This window comes from Nannobrachium achirus, assembly GCF_963921795.1.
Source record: "Nannobrachium achirus genome assembly, chromosome: 17".
Taxonomy (NCBI): Eukaryota; Metazoa; Chordata; class Actinopteri; order Myctophiformes; family Myctophidae; genus Nannobrachium; species Nannobrachium achirus.
The window spans coordinates 8,366,771-8,390,785 of record NC_137824.1 but is presented as its reverse complement, the minus strand read 5'-3'; the positions used below and the strand labels follow the sequence as shown (position 1 = coordinate 8,390,785).

At 44.4% G+C, this 24,015-nt stretch overlaps 1 protein-coding gene across 1 annotated transcript in view; it reads left to right on the top strand.

The window, feature by feature from the left end:
* LOC308302143 (phospholipid-transporting ATPase ABCA1-like) overlaps positions 1-24,015 on the top strand; it is a 103,357-nt gene that overhangs the window by 77,018 nt on the left and 2,324 nt on the right. Inside the window, exons 24-48 of the mRNA XM_080746358.1 lie at positions 806-1,071; positions 2,845-2,896; positions 3,924-4,040; positions 4,770-4,918; positions 5,477-5,601; positions 5,866-5,964; positions 6,700-6,889; positions 9,990-10,084; positions 10,188-10,220; positions 10,379-10,484; positions 11,731-11,805; positions 12,138-12,307; positions 12,995-13,172; positions 13,830-13,945; positions 14,655-14,799; positions 15,684-15,807; positions 16,488-16,617; positions 17,439-17,565; positions 17,810-17,872; positions 18,792-18,898; positions 19,328-19,469; positions 20,144-20,278; positions 21,897-22,000; positions 22,286-22,378; positions 22,568-22,811. Coding sequence (XP_080602484.1) covers positions 806-1,071; positions 2,845-2,896; positions 3,924-4,040; positions 4,770-4,918; positions 5,477-5,601; positions 5,866-5,964; positions 6,700-6,889; positions 9,990-10,084; positions 10,188-10,220; positions 10,379-10,484; positions 11,731-11,805; positions 12,138-12,307; positions 12,995-13,172; positions 13,830-13,945; positions 14,655-14,799; positions 15,684-15,807; positions 16,488-16,617; positions 17,439-17,565; positions 17,810-17,872; positions 18,792-18,898; positions 19,328-19,469; positions 20,144-20,278; positions 21,897-22,000; positions 22,286-22,378; positions 22,568-22,811 — 3,185 coding nt within the window. The remainder of the gene's footprint in view (positions 1-805; positions 1,072-2,844; positions 2,897-3,923; positions 4,041-4,769; positions 4,919-5,476; positions 5,602-5,865; positions 5,965-6,699; positions 6,890-9,989; positions 10,085-10,187; positions 10,221-10,378; positions 10,485-11,730; positions 11,806-12,137; positions 12,308-12,994; positions 13,173-13,829; positions 13,946-14,654; positions 14,800-15,683; positions 15,808-16,487; positions 16,618-17,438; positions 17,566-17,809; positions 17,873-18,791; positions 18,899-19,327; positions 19,470-20,143; positions 20,279-21,896; positions 22,001-22,285; positions 22,379-22,567; positions 22,812-24,015) is intronic.

Below are 24,015 nucleotides of genomic sequence, written 5' to 3'. Positions count from 1 at the left end.
CGGAGATATGAGCAGGGCAAAAGTGTGACGTGTGACGTGTGTGACGGACGGACGGACGGACGGACAGACGGACACCTCGAGCAGCTTTCTGTAGTAAGTGCGACCTACGGTCGCAACAACAATCATGACATAGGCTATTTATTATATTCACTAATTCACTATGAAGTGTCTTTAATTATAATTAAAGTAAAAATAGTCAAATAACAAGGACAAATTGTTCTGCCCACAACCTTATCAAACCAAAATGCCTAAACCACTGTAAATGTAGGTCTATTAATTTATAACTATGATAATGGTTCTTGTAAGTCCCAATTATTAAGTAGAATACTTGACCTTGTAAATATAGAATGTTTATAATGTGTTATGATTATTTCTTGTGTTCTATGTTATGAAACATCGCATGTAGGCCTATTATATTACCTATAACCTATACACGAGTGATCTCTCTCGGCACCTCAGTGCGGTCCAGGCGAACACAACGGAGCGCTCCCTACCTCCGGTTCAGTCAATCACAAGCTTCCACTGCTGGAAGCGGGATGTTGTTTTGATACACGCAAACCTGATCCCAGGAACTTAACATGATCTTTTTGGTTCTGGAACGTTCTGGTTCTAGGTCTGGTTCGGCCCTGTAGTGAAAAAGAGGCTAAAATAAAATCATCACTGATCCTGGGCTCTTGTTGTCTCTCTCTCTCTCTCTCTCTCTCTCTCTCTCTCTCTCCCTCTCCCTCTCCCCCTCCCCCTCCCCCTCTCCCTCTCCCTCTCCCTCTCTCTCTCTCTCTCTCTCTCTCTCTCTCTCTCTCCCCAGAGAACGGCCCGGCCGCCTCCATCTGTGACTCGGTGCCCTCCTCGGTTCCCTTCGTGCCCCCGGACGTGGCCCTGATCACGGGCCAGGTGTGCCGCCACGTGCCCAGTGCCCGCCTGGTGGAGGACCTGGGCCACGAGGTGACCTACGTGGTGCCCTACAGCGCCGCCAAGGACGGGGCCTTCGTGCAGCTCTTCAGACACCTGGACCACAACCTGGCTGAGCTGGGCATCTCCAGCTATGGGGTGTCAGACACCACCCTGGAGGAGGTCAGACCAAAGATGTTTTCTTTTTTTTCTTTTTTTTTTTACAATAATATTGTAAAAAAAAACAAGGGTTATTATGTTTATTTAGTTTTTTTTTTTCCTTTTTTTAAAGACACACAAAACCACATATACAATACAATAAAAGACCACAATCAAAATTCAGACAAAACAAAAAAGCATACAATATACAAAAAGAAAACACAAAAAGCAAAACACCTGACATCAACACAACACATAAGAATATAAAATAACTATGATGCAGAGAGCACATACAACACATCAACATCCAGACTCCTATGCCACAAGGCCAGACAAACGACCGTAGAGAGAGAAAAGAAGAAAAAAAAAGCAGTTACCCTACTCCCGGTTCCTCCATCAAATAGGAAAGATCATTTCCCCTAACATACTGAATGAAATTCCCCCATATTTTCTCAAATAGCTCTTGTTTGTTTTTAAGAGTGTATGTGATTCTTTCTAAAGGAAGGCACAAAGATAGTTCCTTAAACCACTGAGCGATGCTAGGTTTCCCTTTCTTTTTCCATGAAAGGGCGATAACCCTTTTGGCTTGTAGGAACCCAAGGTCCAAAGATTTTACCAAAGATTTTTATACTAAAGATAGGGAAACCTCATTGGATCCACTAGATTGTGACATGGTACCCAAATCCTACAAACAGCCTCCTAAGTGGGCGCTGGCTCTGATGGAAAATCTCGTGCAGGTCCCGTTTACTGTTGCTATGGATCCCGCGAGAGTGTGTTGCTGGGACAGATAAAGGGCGATAATAAAGTTGATTTTCTCCTTTTTTGTGTAGCTGAAAAAAGCCACTTTAGTATGACAACTTTGTTAACTCATTCGTAGTTAACGGCCGAGGAGCCCGAAGTTTTTTCTATGTCTTTCACTGCTGGCTTCTCCTACCTGTTAAAGCGGCCGCTAATCCAGTTCCCATCGTGCGTGATCGAACACTGCTATGCATGGTGTGTTCGCGTATTCCATCAGCTTCTCAAATCCTTTTATTTTTTTTCAATTGATCCATAAGTTCTCCGTCTGTAAGCTGCCGTGTTTACACAGAAAGCCAACGAATAGAGGATAGAGGACCGCTTCCGGTTTACGGTCTCAATGTTAACTGTTCCGCTCAATAATGTGTCCGTGTAGAAACCGATCACGGAGCATTAGTTCCGGCCTATTTTAGTTCCGCCTCGATACATTTTTTTTTTAATTAAAGCTTATTAAATCTTCAGGTTCCTCGGGCATGGCAGGGAATGGGTACAAAGGGGTATTTTTTTGGCAGGGGTTGAGTTAATATTATGTGGTTTTTGATGATCGGGTCCAATATTTAGTTCAGTGACCATGGAGAACAATAATAGTTCAGAAGCTGTGTTCATGTTAGCTCTCTCACTGTAAATGAATAGACTCCAAACATGCTTCCGCCTCCTAAAAAGGTATCCACCTACATCACACAGAAACAGGACGGGTCTGTTCCGCCCTCTTGGGTGAGACTCTTTTGGCAAGCTAGAAGAATATTTGTAAAATATGTTCTCTATATCCACTCATTTCATGCAACACTTAGTTCTAAAAGTAACAACATTTGGAAGGGTTGACAGTTGACACGACAACGTGACAGAACAAGCTTTGAGTTTATGTGACCGTCTGGAAGATGAGACGCTACATTAACATGATAAAATGATAACATGATAAAATGATAACATGATAAAATAATAACATGATAAAATGATAACATGATAAAGACATAACGCTGTGCTTTTGTCATGTGGTTGTAGATTTTCCTGAAGGTGGCTGAAGACAACGGAGTCGACACTGAAGTCCCCTCAGGTAAGCCTGACCCCCCCCCCCCCTTAAAAGAATACTTCACCTGTGGTGTAATGTTTGCGACCGTAGGTCGCATTTACTACCAAAACCTCCCCGGGCTGTCTGTCTGTCTGTCTGTCTGTCAGTGAGTGAGTGAGTGAGTCAGTGAGTCACACTTTTGCCCTGCTCATATCTCCACAACCGTTGCCTCCATCCATGCCAAATTTTGCACACACACTCCTTGACTGCCAAACTACAACCTCCAAGGACCCCCGGAGCCCCAGGGACCCCCAGGTCCCTGGGGGACCCCCAGATGTAAAAAATGACCAAATGTGCAAAAATGACCAAATGACCACCCCAACGGGGCTGCTCACGGGGAATTCCCGGGGACCACCGACTCCTGGTGCTCCAGAACGGATGCAAAAGTGGTGGCGCCCCCAGTGGAGGACCCCCTGCCACTGCAGCGCACATAAAATGCCGTACCTCGGGCTAGGAGCGTCCGGGAGAGCCGGGGCCGGTACCTATTCGTCCGCCAAGGCAACGCGGAGACCCCACCCCTCATTTCTCACATGGCCCTATTCTAGCGCCACCTTCAGGCCGATTTTTAAAACACATTTTTGGACACTGCTCCTACAGTTTTTGCCCTAAAATCACGAATATCACTACACAGCATGTCTACACTCATGTCATCAACATGGATCAGGAAGATTTGGGCAAAACAAATTTTTGCCCTATTTGTGGAGATAAGCCACCTACGGTCGCTTATCTCCCGATTAGGGAGTCTTACTGGTACTACTGTTCATACATTTAGGGTAATCCTTCCTCCAATCATGATCAAGTGGGGCAGGCCTTGGTGTGCGTAAGGCCCGTCCCCACTCGACCATGCCCGGAGGAAAACTTGTCACCCATAGGTTTTTGACACTGCTTTTGACAAGGCTTGAATTAAATGAAATCACTTCATTCGTGTGTGTGTGTGTGTGTGTGTGTGTGTGTGTGTGTGTGCGTGTGCGTGTGCGTGTGTGTGTGTGTGTGTGTGTGTGTGCGCGCGCAGATGGAACCCTGCCGGTGCGTCGCAGAAGGAGGGCTCATGCGTTCGGGGGAGGGGAGCCTCAGAGCTGTCTGAGACCTCACACTGATGACCGGGATGACCAGGACTCTGAGAATGATGGTACACTCTCACACACACACACACACACACACACACTCTCTGAGACCTAGATATGAGACGACCATGCAGACTTCCTTGGTCGTTGATTTTTCTTGACCAACATGTTAAAATCGTATTCAGACCGTTTCATTGTTCACCCATGGTGTCCTATAGTTTACATCTGATCCTAGGTTTACTGAGGCACAACACTGTCTCCATGCATGCATTTAGTGTCTGCTAAATTCCTGAATTGTAATTGTAAATGTGAATATAGACACACGCTTGGATTCAAACTTGCTTACAGGCGACCATGTAGACCTGTAAGGCATAGGTGTCACTTTAGATTTTATCCATCTTAACCGCTATTTCATACCTTAGCTGTTCAAAAATAGCAGATGTACAAGCTCACAGCGCGGCACTAAGTGCCGTGCTATGAGCGTGTATCTCTATTTTTGAAAAATCATGAAAATGTGTGCAAATCTAAATATTTTCAAAGCGAACATTTAAAGCTTTCTATGGGACCCTGGAACAAAATATTTTGAAATGGGGAGTCCACGGTCAAATACGTATTATTCTGAGGGTTCTTGACATGAAAAGAGTTTTGAGCTCCACTGAAATTCACTTAGAAACATTTAAAATGCATTTTATAAATGGGTTAATATGGTAAACATGTGTCTGTCTGTCTGTCTCTCTCTCTCTCTCTCTCTCTCTCTCTCTCTCTCTCTCTCTCTCTCTCTCTCTCTCTCGCAGAAGCCAGGGAGACAGACTGGTTGAACTGCTCTCATGGTAAAGGCTCCTATAAGGTGCAGGGCTGGACTCTGATGAAGCAGCAGTTTGTAGCTCTGATGTGGAAGAGGCTGCTGTACGCCCGACGCTCCAGGAAAGGATTCTTCGCTCAGGTAAAAAAAAAAACACTGGTTGGTCCGAAGAGGCTTCCAACAACCTGGGAGAAGCTAAATGGCTTGCAAAATCCTGTGCAATCACTCCCATCATTGTTAGCCTGCAATTATGACGAAAAGGCTATAGTTTGGGCATTTGTCCAAGATCAGCGGAGTGGACAATATTACCAGAAACACACAAAGAGACAGCCTTGAATGACCATGAAATATGGTTCTGTAACTCTGAGGGTTTGGACACATGGAACCAAATGGACCAGAGTTAAGGAGGTCCTTGCAGATGAAACATTTGAGAATCACTAGCACTAGTTACAAATGTGCCATAGTGTCGTAGTAAATCATTGTCATAGATAATCTGAAGAAAACCTGGACTTAATTAGTAAGTGGCTCTCTAAGAACATTGTAATGGTGTGTAAAAAAAAAACATTTGCCACGGACGAGACCAAGTCTTTGCCACAGACACATTTTTGATGACCCCTGTACACTGTGTACATTGTTTGTCCTTTTTGTATCTGTTATGTGGACATAAATGAATGATTAAACATGTGTGTGTGTGTGCAGATCGTTCTCCCTGCGGTGTTTGTGTGCATCGCTCTGGTCTTCAGCATCATCGTTCCTCCGTTTGGCGTCTATCCAAGTCTGGAGCTGCAGCCCTGGATGTACGAGGACCAGGTCACCTTCCTCAGGTTGGTAACATTTTACTGTGTAACACCAGGTGACCGTTCTCAGGTCAGTAACATTTTACTGTGTAACACCAGGTCACCTCTCTCAGGTCAGTAACATTTTATGGTGTAACATTATAAGACCAGGTCAGCTTTCTCAGGTCAGTAACATTTTACTGTGTAACATTAAAGACCAGGTCACCGTTCTCAGGTCGGTAACATTTTAATGTGCAACATTGCTTCCTGCTGCTTTAAACCTGACATGATGTCTTTGTTCCGCCCCCACAGTGACGACGCCCCCGATGACGTCAACATGCAGAAGATCATGAACTCTCTGATGGACACGCCTGGCTTTGGAACGCGATGCATGGACGGATACTCTATACCGTACGTTAACCCTACATTGATTGATTGATTGATGAATTATTAGAAGTTTGCAATAGGAAAAAGTACAGTTTCATGACAGTACAAGTCACTGGTACAAGGTCAACTAAAAGGAGATCCTAGTAAGCTTTTCGGCTTATTTACACAGGAAACCTTCATGCATCTCATATACCATTGAAAGACAGACGGATAGAACACAGTACTATGCATAGGATAACATCAATTACAAAATCAGAAAATTGAGAATAAAAGGTAAATGAAATAAACAGGAGAAGCAGATAGTCACAGTGGAAAGGGGGAGGTGAGTATGGCCTCAGTCTATTTACAAGTTGCGAGTAACCCTAACTCTAAACCAGGAGTTTTCAAAATGGGTGACGGGGCAGTCTTGTATGATGAAAGCCCTGCTTCATCATACAAGACTGTCGCACAAAACTATTGAAAACAGCCGATCTACAATGCTTGTAGAGCTGCTGTTTTCACTAGTTTAGTACATTTTATAGATGATAAATACAAAACAAACGGTTTTGGACATACAAGGTTTCTTCCCGACAACAACAATATGCTATACATATAAGGTGCTGGGAGTGAAAATTATAATGTAGGGGTGCCTCGGATTAAAAATAAAAATATTCATGGGGTGCCCTGAGACAAAAAAGTTTGGGAACCCCTGCCCTAAACCTAACCCTAGCCCGATGCATGAGTATACTCTCTACCTCTCTCTCTGGCCCCTCCCCTCAGAGACGTCCCGTGCACCATGGGAGACGAGGACTGGACGGTCCCGGACGTCCCGGACAGCGTTGTGGAGATGTTCAGCCGCGGGAACTGGACCATGGATGACCCGTCACCAGGATGCTCCTGCTCCTGTGATGGCAAGAAGATGATGTTACCTGAATGTCCTGCTGGAGCTGGAGGCCTGCCCCCTCCTGAGGTACTGCTACTACCCCTCCATAACCTATAAATATAGAAGATGATGTTACCTGAATGTCCTGCTGGAGCCGGGGGGCTGCCCCCTCCTGAGGTACTACCCTACCCCCCCTCCCTTTATAACCTACTGTATAGATGATGTTACCTGAATGTCCTGCTGGAGCCGGGGGGCTGCCCCCTCCTGAGGTACTGCTACTACCCCTCTATAACCTATAAATATAGAAGGAAGATAGATAGATAGATAGATAGATAGATAGATAGATACCTTTATTATCCCAAGGGGGAAAATCAGTTGCCCAGAGGCAGCCAGTGTTGGGTATCGTTACATTTTGAAGTAACTCGTTAGAGTCGTTATGTTACTTTAGTTACTGACTTGAAAAACTAATCCGTTAAGTTACTCCGCTACCCAATGACAATTGTAACTTAACAAGCTACCGTACCGTTACCGACCATTAAAACCCACCAGCGTGGAAGTTTGGTAAACATAAAAAGACAATAGTGCAGCCTCCTTTTAGCTCATGCGTCCTCTTCAAAAGACCAACGCTCCTCAGCATTAAACTGTACAGTACCTCGGTGCCGTGGCGTTGTTATGGAGTCTCTATACCGGAGTTAAATGGCCCGGGTCCGAATCCACCGTTGTCCGCCGTCCAGATACGATCCGATGATGTACAGTAAATCCATTGTAATACCCTACCGACACGGACTTTTACACACGGTCAACTAAAGGCACGGGCGCTACTAATATCTCCCCGTTGTGAGGAACGATCAACACGTAGGCTATATTACAGACGGACGCAGCAGCTTCTGTCGTTGTTTTGTGGGACATGGATGGAGAGCACCAAGTCAACAGTCAACAACAGTGAGTGAGTTGATTTCCTGGTTTCAACATGACGCACGTTGCAGAGCTGCTGTAGAGATGAAAGGAATGTGATTGGCTGACATACGAGGGAGGCAGACAGACAGGCAGACAGACAGGCAGACAGACAGACAGACAGCTACACACGTGTATTTGTTGACAGAATAAGACAGGAGGAGGAAATGTGACTCGGGGCTTCTTTTTTAATCGGTGGCAACAAAATGAACAGTGAAAATGGGACACTTTTTTAAAAAAATAACGAGATTACTTTTTCGAAAATATAACTAAGTAACTAACCGTTATATTGTAAAATGTAACTCGTTAAGTTCCTCCGCTACCGCCAAACTAACGTTGTTACGTAACGTTGTTAGTTATAACGACGTTACACCCAACACTGGAGGCAGCACAGCAGTATAAGGTTATTTACAAAGTTACAGAGAAGTAAGAAAAGGATAAAAGAAAAACAAGAACAGAGTACAGTAAAGAGCAAGGTACATCAAGAGAAGGAACAAATAATATATAAATATACATACAGTGTCCTTAAGCACAACTATCAAAATAGTACAGTGTCCAAATCAAAAGTTACCATAGCAGTCAATGCTAGTTAGTGCAACAAGTATCTCACGGTCAAGCAAAAATACCCAAAACTACTAACACAACCTAATAGTGCAGTATCAAAAAAGTCAGTGCAAAAAAAAAAAAAACTCAAAGGGAAAGAAACTAGAAAGGGTGTCACAGCCAGACGCACATGAGTACCCTCCCTGGAAGGTCCTTATATTAGAGGTCAGAGTCAGTACAACTACAGTTCCGTCGTCCTAGGTTAGGAAGGTAGTCCTCCTCAAGAAGATGATGTTTCCTGAGTGTCCCGCTGGAGCCGGGGTTGCCCCCTCCTGAGGTACTGCTATTCGATTATTCGAATATTGGGGAATGCCCTAATAGAGGGGTACTCTATTAGGGCATTCACCGAATATTCGAATAATCGAATATCAATATCACTATTCGACGTTGTTCACCGAAGTCGAATATTTGCTTATTTTTATTTTCTTTATTGTTTTCTCTTTATAAAATATATATAGTTTATAAAGCTTGGCTATATAGGAAGTAATAAGAATGAGTTGTCAATGCACCTGCTGGATGAATTTGTTAATGCTCTATACCAGGGGTTCTCAAACCTTTTTAGGCTGTGACCCCCAAAATAAACATATTTGAACTGGGGACCCCCACCCTGACAAGCACTTGGAAGTGTAGGTATTACATTTAATGTGACTCGGTTCCACAGATAAATATTGTGTACTACCCCCCCCCCCTCTATAACCAATATGATGAGTGTCCCGCAGGCAATGAACAGATTTTGGGACAAATGTCACTGGGTACGGTACGGAACCGATCTGTAAAGAAAAAAAGATAGAAAGTCGGAATGGGGCGGAATCGGACAAGACCACTGAGGGGCCACTCGGGTTTGGTTTTGCCATTTTGATTATTATTTTGGAATTGGAAGACATTTTTACGGTCCATTTCGTTTTTTTTTGTTTGTTTTTTGACCCGTGAAGAGCTGAGCACGAGCATGTGTTAACTTAGGTTTACTGTCACATGAGTTTCAACGTGGTATGCCTATTTGGTAGCCTGACACTCAGCCTGAATTGACATTTCGTTTCACTTCATTATTCAGTCTGAAAGTTCTTCCCTTGGGGGCGATTGCAGGGATGGGCGTTGCCAAAAAGAGGCAGTCTTCAGCGATTGGTTCACCAACCAACACATGACATAGTGTTGTTATCATGGTTATGTGTGGCTGGCTAGTGGCTAGCTAGCCTGTTGCTTGCTAGTGCTACTTGCTAACCAAAGAAACAGTCAGAATAGGAGCACTACGAACTAGTAATCAAACACAACATAACATGCCTGCTACTGGTGTTTCATAGCGAGATCGATACGATCGCAATTTACCGCATTTTAGCGCGACGCGATGCGCGGTACGGTACGGCGGCAGCGCTGGTGTACTTGGAAACACACATGAGTTCTGGGAAACCCCCACCCACGCTGATCACATGACGCTGATTCATGACGCTGATTCGCCGTACGGATTTTCAACCGAGGGAGGCCTCTTCAATGAGAGCACTTCTAGACCCCTGAATCGCCAAAACAAAAAATGTAAAGGGGTGTGGCTAGCGATTCGGGGTCTGGAACTAGGCTAGCTATTTGGGGAATACCTTATAGAACTAACATTGTGTCATGTTGTGGTTCCCCTGTCTAGATGAACCTCAGTGCCTCAGACTCCCTCCAGAACCTGACAGGTAGAAACATCTCAGACTACCTGGTGAAGACCTACGCTCAGATCATCGGGAAAAGGTAGGAGCTTTCACTCTCATGGTCTACGAAACATAACAAATAAGATTCAATGAAATATAAAGAGCCCTGATAAGCATGAACTAAACTTCTTTTCTCTTCACAGTTTGAAGAACAAGGTGTGGGTTAATGAGTTCAGGTGGGTCTCTTTTCAATTCTTTTTTTATGAATAATAATCATTTATAAATATCTTTAATGTCTTATTTTATCATTTGTAGATGTCTTTAATATCATATTGTATCATTTATAGATGTCTGACATTTTTTCTACTGTTTGCTTTTGTTTTGTTTCTTTCAGATATGGAGGCTTCTCATTAGGCGCCAGGAGCACCCATGTCCTCCCACCAGCCAATGAGATCGATGATGCCATTGAGAGAGTCAGGAAGATCTTTGAAATGCAGAAGGTTGGTTTGGAAGAAAAGAAAAGAGAGAGAAAAAAAAAGAAGACATTTATCAAACATGTTAACTGAATGCCTGACTTTATATGTGACTCAGCGTGACTGAGGGGCAGTCATTTCGGAAGGCAGGGTTTTTCACTACTGCTAATATGATTTTTTTTTTTTTTTTTTTTTTCTAAAAATGAAAAAAGCCACAAATGCATCTCGAAATATCTAGGCTACATTTCACTTAAACGCCCAAAATGACTTTTTTTCTATTGATTAGTCATGCCATGGAGACTTGAGTTCAATAATACTTTGTTTTTTGTCACATTCCTAAGACAAAAATGTGATAACAATAAATTTACCCCCATTGATTCCGGATGGTGACCCGTTTCAAAACGGGTCACCAGCCGGAATCAATGGGGGTAAATTTACTCTAATCAAATTTTTGTCTTAGGAATGTGACAAAAAACAAAAAATATTATTGAACTGTACTCTCCATGGCATGAGTAATCAATAGAAAAAACGTCATTTTGGGGGTGAACTACTCCTTTAACTCTGCATGTAAATAAGACTTTTTTTAATTAATGTGAGAGATCGTCAGGTCATTTGCAGGTTAGACATTTATTTAGAACTTGAATATCTCAAAAGTAGTATTTCAGCATGGCATCATTCTATAAGCCATATCTTCAAAACTGTTGGGTCAATCTCCACAACCAATATATCATTTTGTAGCTATGATCCCCAGCTTTCAAAAAATGAAAATGAGAAAAAATGCAATGACTAGCCGTCAGCCGCGCTGGGACACATATTATTTAATGGCCCTTGTTGCCAGCCATTTTGTTTAATTTCGGCTAAACGGCTAACGTGCACGAGCGTGCACGGCCGGGCTATAAACATAGAACGGTTGGGTCGGCGATTTTTTTCTGTCTACATACATAGCAAAAAAAAGTAAGACGATCCGATAAACGGTTATGGAGATATAGGCCAAAACGTTTATAATATAATCTGGTGTAAAACAATAACAGAGGAAATATGTCATATTTGAAATACGCGCAAAATTGATATGATATGATATGACACATTCATACAGTAGGATGTCCTCTTTTGTTTTGAGCAATAACCCCCCATGCAGAGTGAGTGGTCTAACATCTGTTTGTGTCTGTCTGTCTGCTCGCTCTCTCTCTCTCTCTCTCTCTCTCTCTCTCTCTCTCTCTCTCTCTCTCTCTCTCTCTCTCTCTCTCTCTCTCTCTCTCTCTCTCTCTCTCAGGGTAAAGCAGCAGACAGGTTCCTGGACAGTCTGTCAACGTTCATCAACGGTCTGGACACCAAGAACAACGTGAAGGTGCAACCCCATATATTATAGCTCCATCTAACACCATATATTGCAGGAATAGAATATATATTTTACTTGTTTTATGATTTCTTTGGTCCCATAATTAGATATCAATATCAGTATCATGTCTGTATTTGGCTAAAGGCCCTGCACTGATCACCCTACCCGTGGACTCTGCTTGCGCACATGTAGGCCATTGGCTACGAGTGCACAAGATGCAAGTTGGCACCTCGACAGAGTGCAGTCTAGTTAAATTTTGTGGTTGAAAAGGTTTTGAAAGATTCCCAGAAACAGTGACACCAGAGTTAATGTGGTTAAACCTCCTCTGTGTGGTCTTGTAGATCTGGTTCAACAACAAGGGCTGGCACAGCATGGGCTCCTTCATCAATGTGATGAACAACGCCATCCTCAGAGCCAACCTGCCCCCTGGTGCCGACCCCCAGAAGTACGGCATCAGTGCCTTCAACCACCCTCTGAACCTCACCAAGGAACAGCTGTCCCAGGTTGCACTGTGAGTACCTGACTGTCTGGCTGGCTGGCTGGCTGGCTGGCTGGCTGGCTGGCTGGCTGGTTGTCTGTGAGTTTTTAAGCGGTGACTCAATGCTCCAATGCTTGACTGTGTGTGTAGATAGGTATGTATGTCTGTAGGCAGTGTGTGTAGGTATGTCTGTATGGCGAGGAGTGAATTCGCTGCAGGTTGTCGCCAAAGTTCATGCCCCCCCCCCACAGTCACTGCGTCAGACCCAAGGTGGAGGTGCCGAAAGTCAGGGGGACGAAGATTTATTATTCTGTCCCCCTGGTTTATAACTTCCAACGGTGCCGAGTCTGCTCATGTGACCTTCGCAGCGTTCGACACGGCAACCCGCTCGCGGTGTCTCACGTGGTTCAAGGTCGCCAGAGACGGCGCGGCGCGCGCACCTCCGTCGTCTCCATTGAAGACGGGTGTTGTCTTAACTGAGCCGCTCCAAGCCGCGAGGGGCGTGAACTTTGGCAACAACCTGCAGCGATTCCCCTCCTCGCGTCCGTATGCAGTATGCAACAGCTGCAATACCGCTGGGTGACCAAGTGGTGCTGTTGTATGGACAAACACAAATACATATCATAGCACAATGAAATGAACTGCTCAAAGCCTTCACATGGCCAATGGCCAATAAAATACTCAGTCAATATTCAATAACGATGCTCTCTTCCTCCTCAGTATGACCACGTCGGTGGACTGCCTGGTGTCCATCTGTGTGATCTTCGCCATGTCCTTCGTCCCGGCCAGCTTCGTGGTCTTCCTCATCCAGGAGAGAGTGTCCAAGGCCAAGCACATGCAGTTCATCAGCGGAGTCCAACCCTGGCTGTACTGGGTGGCCACCTTCATCTGGGACATGGTGAGTGTCACATCAAACTGTATATCACTTGTAAGACACCTCAGGGCGACAAGCGAGAGGTCCCGCCATGTCTTGGCTGTCTGGTCAGTGACAGTGATGTAATTTATGCTAAGCAGCAAGCTATATGCGCACGGCTGTAAAAAACGATACGGAAGTGGTGAGGAGGCATCACATGTGCTTTATCGCTTACTCATGATCAGAGCTTACGTTGCTCCAGACTGTATTAAAGGTATCATTTACAAATTACAGTCTGGACACTTGTGGACTGGCCTTTTTAAGATCAAACACTGTCGTGCCCCCTCTGCGTACAGAGGATGTCAACAGAGGCCTCTTTGACTTTGTATGTACTGCATGTTCTTGGAATGATCTCCAAACGAAGGATCTCCAATTAATGATCTCCAAACTAATGATCTCCAAACTCGCCTCATCTTCATGTGATGTTTACAGGTTAACTACATAGTTCATGTGTTCATATTAAACAGGTTAACTACATAGTTCATGTGTTCATATTAAACAGGTTAACTACATAGTTCATGTGTTCATATTAAACAGGTTAACTACATAGTTCATGTGTTCATATTAAACAGGTTAACTACATAGTTCATGTGTTCATATTAAACAGGTTAACTACATAGTTCATGTGTTCATATTAAACAGGTTAACTACATAGTTCCTGCCACCCTGGTGATCATCATCTTCATGTGTTTCCAACAACAAGCCTACGTCTCTTCAACCAACCTGCCTGTCCTCGCCCTGCTGCTGCTGTTGTATGGGTAAGACACACACACACACACACACACACACACACACACACACACACACACACACACACACACACACACACACACACACACACACACACACACAGGGGTAGTTGCTGTTCTAAGACAGCAACTCTACCCCTGTGTGTGTGTGTGTGTGAGTGAGCAGTTTGGTGCCTTGCATGGTTTCCTCTGCCATCGGTGTGTGAATGTAATGAATGTGTGTGTGAATGGATGAATGTAATGAATGTGTGTATGAATGGGTAATGCACTCTGCATCTCTGTAAAGCGACTTGGAAAAATCCGCTATATAAATGCACAATTTACCATTGACATTGTTGTACCCTGAGCCCTGACTCACTCACAACGACTCTGGTTGTCTCTTCCAGCTGGTCCATCACTCTGCCTCCTTCTATCACTGTTTCTTATTGGTTATCTCTTCTTCTGACACTGTTTCTTATTGGTTGTCTCTTCTGACACTGTTTCTTATTGGTTGTCTGTTCTTCTGACACTGTTTCTTATTGGTTGTCTCTTCTTCTGACACTGTTTCTTATTGGTTGTCTGTTCTTCTGACACTGTTTATTATTGGTTGTCTCTTCTTCTGACACTGTTTCTTATTGGTTGTCTGTTCTTCTGACACTGTTTCTTATTGGTTGTGTCTTCTTCTAACACTGTTTCTTATTGGTTGTGTCTTCTAACACTGTTTCTTATTGGTTTCCAGCTGGTCCATCACTCCTCTGATGTACCCCGCCTCATTCTTCTTCGACATCCCCAGCACAGCCTACGTGGTTCTGACTAGCGTCAACATCCTCATCGGCATCAACGGCAGCATCTCCACCTTCGTCCTGGAGCTGTTTGGAAGCAATGCAAGTTCTCTTCTCTTCTCTTCTCTTCTCTTCTCTTCTCTTCTCTTCTCTTCTCTTCTTATTCCATCCATCTTTGACTGTCCCCTGTCCTGTCCCGGGCGTCCAGCCTCCAGTTGTTACATGTCGCTCCAATAGAGCATCGCAGTGAGGCAGGGACATGCTGGGCCCCTGATTCAGCCCGGGAAAAAGAGTTAGAGAGGCCCTCATTGCGCACTATAGAGAGAGATCTCTCTCTATAGCGCTGCTGCTACTCAAAGATTTGTGACAAAGTGACAAGCCAGTGGGCCATGAGTTATATTTCGTCGTTGTCGGGTGGAAATCTTGTATGTCCAAAACCGTTTGTTTTGTATTTATCATTTTAAAAATTATTTAAACTAGTGAAAAAAGCCGATCTACAAGCACACAACGCCTCGCGGTGCGAGGCGTTGTGTGCTTGTAGATCTGCTGTTTTCACTACTTTTGTGCGACGGCCTTGTATGATGAAGCAGGGCTTTGCTTTGCGAAAAAGAAATTACAAATTTGAAACTTGGAGATACGAGGTTTCTGCCCGACAGTGACGATTTACTTTGTTGGCCGCCCAGCCCCCAAAATGGAACAAAGGCCGACATTTAATTTTATTATATTTTCCTAATTGCCGGCCTGGACTGGCCGGAAATGAACCGGCAGTTCGGGAGTTGTCCCGCTTTTCCCAATGGCCAGCACGTCCCCTCTTCTCTTCTCTTCTCTTCTCTTCTCTTCTCTTCTCTTCTCTTCTCTTCTCTTCTCTTCTCTTCTTCTGCCATCCATCTTTGACTGTCCCCTGTCCTGATATGATACACTACATGTATTTTCATAAGTCTAGAGTACTGTATATTAATGTTGTTGTTGGTTGCCGTGGCTTCCAGGAGATTGGAGGAATCAACGACGTCTTGAAGAACGTGTTCCTGATCTTCCCTCACTTCTGTCTGGGTCGAGGACTCATCGACATGGTGAAGAACCAGGCCATGGCCGACGCTCTGGAGAGGTTTGGTAAGAGATATAGTATTAAACTAAACTACAACCTGAAAATGCATGTTCTGTTTAATAGAGAGCTGGAGAGACAGGGATACTGAACCAACACACTATAGCAATGAGTACTATCAGAATATAAAGCTATTTAACACTTCTTTTTAACAGACAAATATCACTTACCCTACCTTTAGTCTTACATCATGAGTTTTTCAATGAACCCATTAAGACCAGGTTAGGAACGCATTATTACTTTAACCATTATTTCATGCTTCAGCTGTTAAAAAATAGCAGATATACAAGCACGCTGTGAGCTTCTTTTCAAAAACCCTCCAAGGTTTTTGAAAAACGCATGTTGTTCTAAAACCTTTTCATGTCAGTCAAGGACATCTAGAAGTATGTGTATTTGGCCGCCGACCCCCATCTCAAAATATTATGTATCAGGGTCCCCCCAAAAGCAAATATTTGAGTTGCAAATGTTGGCTTTAAAGTCATATTCAACGATTTGCAAAAAATGTCAAGATTTTTCAAAAATAGCAGATAAACAAGGTCACAGTGCGGCACTACCATATGAACTGGTATTCTATGCATACAGTGAAGATACAGTATGTTGTGATGGTGTGTGTGTGTTCTAGGTGAGAACCGTCTGCGCTCTCCTCTGGAGAGAACCTGTTTAAATATAACTTTAATGTGTGTTGTAGGTGAGAACCGCCTGCGTTCTCCTCTGGAGTGGGACATGGTGGGGAAGAACCTGTTCGCCATGGCTGTGGAGGGAGCCGTGTTCTTCATCATCACCATTCTCATCCAGTACCGCTTCTGTATCAAACCCAGGTGTGTATGGAGTTTAATAACCATGTATTTATGTCCGCACGCAGGGAAAGCTTACAGGGACACGATACATTTTAGGTGCAGTAAAAGTTACATTCACAGACTCATGTCCTCACTCCTCACGATACAACACGCATGGCACAAGTAGTGGCGTCAACGCCATATATGGCAGCAGAGAAGGCACAATAGTTAGCCAGACTTAAAGGGCTTCCAGACGGTACACGTCACCGCCTCCTAGTAATTCATTTTCAATGAAAGGCGGGCGGTTATTTAGGCCGCGCGGAGAAGTTTAGAGGCGGCGAGGTGAGCGGGCGCAGTCCCATGAAATCCCCGCGAGCGTGCTCGTTCATGCATGCGCACGCGAGCGGCGAGAGATGGATTGTGTTCATCTTTGTGAAATACCGCGCAGCGTTTACTCATTGAGCGAGTGTGTTTGTGTTTTACGGCGGTGCGGCGCGGCCGCCACTTATCCTTGCGGGAGACCCTACGGCAACCGCTGCTCATCTGAAGAGCCCTTAAATTTCTGCCTGGTCTTTGGGCGTCCCAAGTTCTCCTAGGTTGGATCAGTGCCTTGTTGCAAGCTTCATAGTCCACAGAAGTTGCAAATGCATCCACTGCACCCCCTTACATTGAGTTACAACGGAGCCGTTTAATGTCATGCCCAGAACGCACACACACATACAATATGACACACAGGCCATGTGTAATGCCTGTCAGTAACCTCATAATCTTATTGATTTGTCTCTATGTCTCTGTTATCTATGTATCTGTCAATTATAACCTGTCCGTCTGTCTGTCTGTCATTCTGTTCTGTCCGTCCGTAGGCCTGTCAGCAACCTGATCAAACTGACCCCTCTGGGTGAGGAGGACGAGGACGTAGCGAGAGAGAGACAGAGGATCGTCCACGGCCTGGGACACGGAGACATCCTGGAGCTCAGACAACTCACCAAGGTATCATACTATATACTGTACATACTACTGTACATACTGAGACAATATGATATATTATATACACCTGCATGTCCAAAACCTCTTTAATGACAGAATAAAACAAGCTAAATAGTGAAAAACAGACGATCTACAAGCTGATGCATCATGCTGTACACATGTTTAATGTGTACCATGGGTCTATAATGTGATTTAATGTGTTGGTTAATGCATATATATATATATATATATAATATGATGTTTCCAGGTGTACAAGAGGAACCAGAAGCCAGCAGTAGACAGGCTGTGTGTGGGAATCCCTCCTGGAGAGGTGAGACTGAGACAAACATCATGTGTCTGCTGTCAATTACATTTACATTAAAAGGAGCTTTATTGGCATGAGAACACATATTATGTTTGTGTTGCCAATCAAGTGTCAACATGTAATAAAAACTGTTGTAAATGGAGAACTTAAAGTAATATTTTGCTCTTGCAGTCACTTTGGGACAACTAGCAGCATTAATTCTCAAAGCTATTCAAATAGAATACCAAAACAAAGCTTCAGATTTAAAATGTGTTCAAAGGTAACAGCTCTGTTTATTTGTGCAGTAGTAGGGGTGTAACGATAAATTTTAACAGCGATACGATACGCATCACAATACATGGTTGACGATACGATACATGGACGATATTGGTTCATTCATGGCGATACGATTCAATGATTTAAAATCGATATAGTAACTATTTAGCAAAGAAATAAAATCTGTGTAAAACGTCTATACATTATTATGGAAGTAAACACTGATTATTTAATACATGGACATTGTATTTCAACACATATTGACAAACCCACCTTGACATGAACACAGAGACATTTATCGATAGACCAAGAGTAGCTCTTTTTCATTTTCCTTCTTAAAATTGCCAAATACAAGGCACACATATTTAGTTTCCATATAATCAATTATTTGCATTGCAAAACGATTTGATACCGATTACCGCATTTTAAAACGATACGATACGATACAAAGCCAAAACGGTACGATATTTTGCTTTTGCAAACGATATAGTTGATCATTGCAAATTAAAATTGATTTTTCAATTCAGTTACTATATCGTTACACCCCTTTGCAGTAGGTCTAGATGTCTACTCGGGACAATGGTTAGTAGTCCTTAGGGTTGTTGTGTTCCATTGGCTAACTGTGATGTGTGAATAGTAGGACACATTATTTATAAACTCCTCTCCTCAGTGTTTTGGTCTGTTAGGGGTCAACGGTGCAGGGAAGACCACCACCTTTAAGATGTTGACAGGAGACACCGTGGTCACCAGTGGAGAAGCTTTCCTGAACAAAAAGAGGTAAGTACAACTAGAACTGCACTCTGTCGAGGTGCCAACTTGCGCCTCACGTACAAGCAGGCCACACACATGGCTAACTTGTGCGCAAAAAGGGCCATCTGCATACTCAGCCGATTACAGTGCTTGCGCAGAGCGCGAGGTGCCAGCAAGTAGGCCATGATTAGATGTTAATTTCTTTGCTAAGTATTGTATATTGTGTAGCATCGACTGTATGTTCAACACGGTATGGACTGTATGTTTCCAGTATTCTGAAGGAGATAGATGAGGTCCATCAGAACATTTTGTATAGTTTTATGTGTGTTTCTCCAGTATTCTGAGGGAGATACACGAGGTCCATCAGAACATGGTATATCTTTTATGTATATTTCCAGTATTCTGAGGGAGATAGACGAGGTCCATCATGGTATATATTTATGTATATGTTTCCAGTATTCTGAGGGAGATAGACGCGGTGCATCAGAACATGGGGTACTGTCCTCAGTTTGATGCCATCAACGACCTGCTGACTGGCAGAGAGCACCTGGAGTTCTACGCCATCCTGAGAGGAGTCCCAGAAGACCAAGTCTGTGACGTGAGTGCTTCATTAGAGTTATTACACAGCCTGGTTGAATGCTTGTGAGGTGGGTCGTAGACCGCCATACAGTGTGATGAGTCGCAGCCCCAGCCTGAAGCCTCAATCTGCTCTCGTTCCATAGGGATGTCCCTTTGGAGTGATGGTTAAGATATTGGACTTTCACGCGGGAGACCCTGGTTCGAAACCGGGTGGGGAGGTTCGGACCACCTCCGTTACACTTGATTCTGATTGGTCAATCGCTGAAATCAGCTGTGTGTTATTTCGCTCCGCTCTATAACAGACCGATGCCTAATGAAAGGGTCAGAGCACCTGCTGCACTGCATGAGTTCTATCCCGTATCCAACATGTCAGCCATGTAAACAAAAACATAGTGTCATTTACCACTAAACGTTGCTCTCAAGAATGTTTTTCAAAACATTTGAAGCGAGAAATAGACGAAGCAGTAACCGATAATGGATTTTATTCGATCAACACCGTGTTGCGCAACTTGCGCTGGGCGGGCGGCCAGCGCAACACTTTGGGAGAAAAAATAAATAAATTGTTAAGTTGTAGATTGGCTATTTTCCTTTTTTATTATCCGTTTTGTTCTGGAGCTGAAAGGTTTGGGAAGATATGATGTTATCAGTTAAACCTTAGTAACATTATTACACGTGGTTGTGTGTGTCCACTAGGTGGCAGAGTGGGGCATTCGTAAGCTGGGTCTCATCAAGTACGTGGACAAGGAAGCAGGAAGCTACAGTGGAGGAAACATGAGGAAGCTGTCCACTGCCATGGCCCTGATAGGAGGACCCCCTGTGGTGTTCCTGGTACGTACTGTACATGCACGTACGCACGTTTGAAATGTTTATTTATGTCCACATAAACAGAAGTACAAAGGAGATAAACCAGGGGTGGGCAACATCTCTTTCCAGGGGGCCAGATTGACTTTGATAAAGTGAGTGAAGGGCCACACGTTGGACAATTGAAACTTGAAACACATAGTGCTGAATTAAGTTAAAACGGCATGCATTTGGTAAGACACGACAGACACACTTATTGCCTATTTTGCGTCGTGTCTTTTCATCATTATGAATTATTTTGGATAATATGGATCCGTGGGGGAATGTTTCCCTGTTACATTATAAACATTTAACATTTGAGTACATACGATGGAATATGGAATGCAGTATACTACTTTAAATGGTACACATAGGTCTACGCATTAATTACTAATAATGAATTGGAGTTGCGTTGAATTGATTTCCTTAAAAGAACACAATGCTACCTTTTAACATGTAGATTGTATGGGGGTAATTTTGTTTTTCTTGAGGATTCGAGGGCCGTATTGAGATGGTCGAAGGGCCGGGTCCGGCCCCCGGGCCGTATGTTGCCCATGCGTGAGATAAACACTGCCAGTGCAGCCTCATACTGTGCATTCACTCACTCGTTCCGGGAAGGAGGAATGAGTGATCACAGTATGAGGGATGGCCCGCCAGACTAAGTGCAGTCAGACAATAGAACAGCCAGTTACAAAGTGCCTATAAGGCAGTGTTTCTCAACCTGGGGACCTTTGGTGTGCCCCTGATAAGGGTCAAGTGTGCCCCTTGAAACTGCTTGAAAGCCAGTATTGTATTTATCATTTTAAAAATGATTTAAGTGACAGACAGCCAATCTACAAGCACACAACGCCTCACGGTGCGATGCGTTGTGTGCTTGTAGATCGGCTGTTTTCACTACTGTTGTGCGACAGCCTTGTATGATGAAGCAGGGCTTTACTAGGTTTCTTTCCGACAGTTAGTGATGATATTTACCCCCCCGTATTATGTTGGTGTGCCCATGGATTCTTGGGACATGAAAAGTTTGCCCATGCAGAAAAAAGGTTGAGAAACACTGCTATAAGGGAGAACATTGTTACCTACAGTACAGTTGACATGCATGACAGTAGGACATTGCTGATGTAAGTCATGGGTAAAGGAAACAACGCCTCCTTCAAATTGAGTGGCTTCCTATAGCGGCTGATACTGAGCAGATACTGAGCGATACCTTGCTGGCAGCGAGAGAGGCAGAGCAGAAGGTAGAAGATGGACGTGAAGCTCTGGGCTGGACATGCCTCTGCTCCTGACCTCCTCTGGTGCTTCCAGACTGATTCCTCCCACAGTGTTCACATGCTTCCACCTTATAGTCTGGAGCAACGGAAGCTCTGATCATGATTTTTTGTTTTTACAGTCGCACACATGTATCCTAATATAAATACAGAGGAAAATACAAATATATTGCTGCTTATCAAAAATTATTAAAAAAAAATATATATATGAACGGAAATGCCAGTTTCAGTTACTTGGATTTCAGGAGGCGCAGTTCCAGACTCTATATAACATTCAGAGATTGTTAAGCTCACAAACCCTGTGTTTCCTGTTTGTTGACCCCATGTTTCCTGTTCCTCAGGACGAGCCCACCACCGGCATGGACCCCAAGGCCCGCCGTGCGCTGTGGAACTGCATCCACTCTGTCATCAAGGAGGGCCGCTCTGTGGTGCTCACCTCTCACAGGTAAACACCATTGTTCTTGTGCTAATAGAAATCTAAACAACAAAAAAAAGTTTGAATCTGCCTAAGAGACAACAGGCTGAGTCTAAGAAGAATTGTACCCGATCTTTTAAAACTTGGCAGACTAGTAAGTAACACAGCTCCACCAAACAAATGAATAACGAGTGTGTAAGCTTTTCATAGGTGTGTCCAGAGATGTGCACGACAGTATTGACACACCTAAAATCCGAAGTCGGACTTTGGAGCTCTATACAGTGTGTTTTAGTGAGTGTTGTCTTGTCGCTCCAGCATGGAGGAGTGTGAGGCGTTGTGCACGCGCATGGCCATCATGGTGAACGGGAGGTTCAGATGTCTGGGCAGCGTTCAACACCTGAAGAACAGGTAGGTCCTCTCCTCGATGGAGGAGCTATGTCACATTGTGTCGCTATGTATACACACAGGGTATAAAGCTTCTTGAAACAAATGGCAGCAATCTTTTGCAGTCGCTTTGGAACAAAATGGCCAGCATTTCTTTGATCTCAGTGCGATAACAACCACGTCTCCTGTTCTGTTCCTCCCGGTCGGGTGCAGGTTCGGTGACGGCTACACCATCATCCTGAGGGTTCTCGGTCCAGATCCCGACCTGCTGCCGGTGATGAAGTTCATCGAGAGCGAGCTGCCGGGCAGCACGCTGAAGGAGAGACACCGCAACATGCTGCAGTACCAGCTGCCCTCCTCGCTCTCCTCCCTGGCCCACATCTTCTCCATCCTGGCTCTGAACAAGGACCTTCTGTTTATAGAGGACTACTCTGTCACACAGACCACCCTGGACCAGGTACAACCTAGCCTTTCTCTCTGGACCAGGTACAATCTAGCCTTTCTCTAGCTTCTTGCCACACAGACAACCCTGGACCAGGTACAACCTAGCCTTTCTCTCTGGACCAGGTACAACCTAGCCTTTCTCTAGCTTCTTGCCACACATACCACCCTGGACCGGACCAGGTACAACCTAGCCTTTCTCTAGCTTCTTGCCACACATACCACCCTGGACCGGACCAGGTACAACCTAGCCTTTCTCTTAGCTTCTTGCCACCCAGACCACCCTGGACCTTAGCTTCTTACTGGACCAGGTACAACCTAGCCTTTCACCCTGGACCAGGTACAACCTAGCCTTTCACCCTGGACCAGGTACAACCTAGCCTTTCACCATAGACCTGGTACAACCTAGCCTTTCTCTCTGGACCAGGTACAACCTAGCCTTTCACCATAGACCTGGTACAACCTAGCCTTTCTCTAGCTTCTTACCACACAGACCACCCTGGAGCAGGTACAACCTGACCTTTCTCTTTGCTTCTTATGGTAAAAATGGTCGTCGACTAAGTTTTTTTCACTGACGAAAACTACATACAGCCAGGGCTGGACTGGGCATCTGGCATCGGGCCGACCTTACAAGTGGGCCTGGGTTTTTCCTCGATTTTAGGATAGTTACCGTAATTAACTATTATTGGCCCACTGGCTTGTCGTCATCTGAATACTGGCCTAGTAGCCCAATCACAGGCTACTGTGTCCCACCCAAACATTTAACAGCTGATACAAGCCCACAGCGCATCGCTGCCTCGACACGTTGTGGGCTTGTAGATCTACAATGTTCGGTTCGCGCCGGTTGTGATGGCCCGGTCTGGGCCAAGATGCCAGGGCCGAATATATGTCCCAGTCTGGCCCTGCATACAGCTATGAAGACTAAATGTATTGACAATTTCGTCGACAAATTAAAATCTAGACTAAAATGTCAGGGAGGGACTAGTGGAGAAGCAGTCCAGTAGAACTAAAAGACAAGTTGTTTTATGCTTGGTTGTGCTCTGAAAATAGCCGATCTACTAGCCCACAATGTGTTGCGCTGCGACACATTGTGAGCTTGTAGATTGGCTACAATCAGCCATTACGACATCATCAAGGTCCGCCAAAATACATTTTTGGCGGAAAAGTCTACTGAAGATTTAGTCGACTAAAACTCGACTAAAACTAAAACATCTCAGATA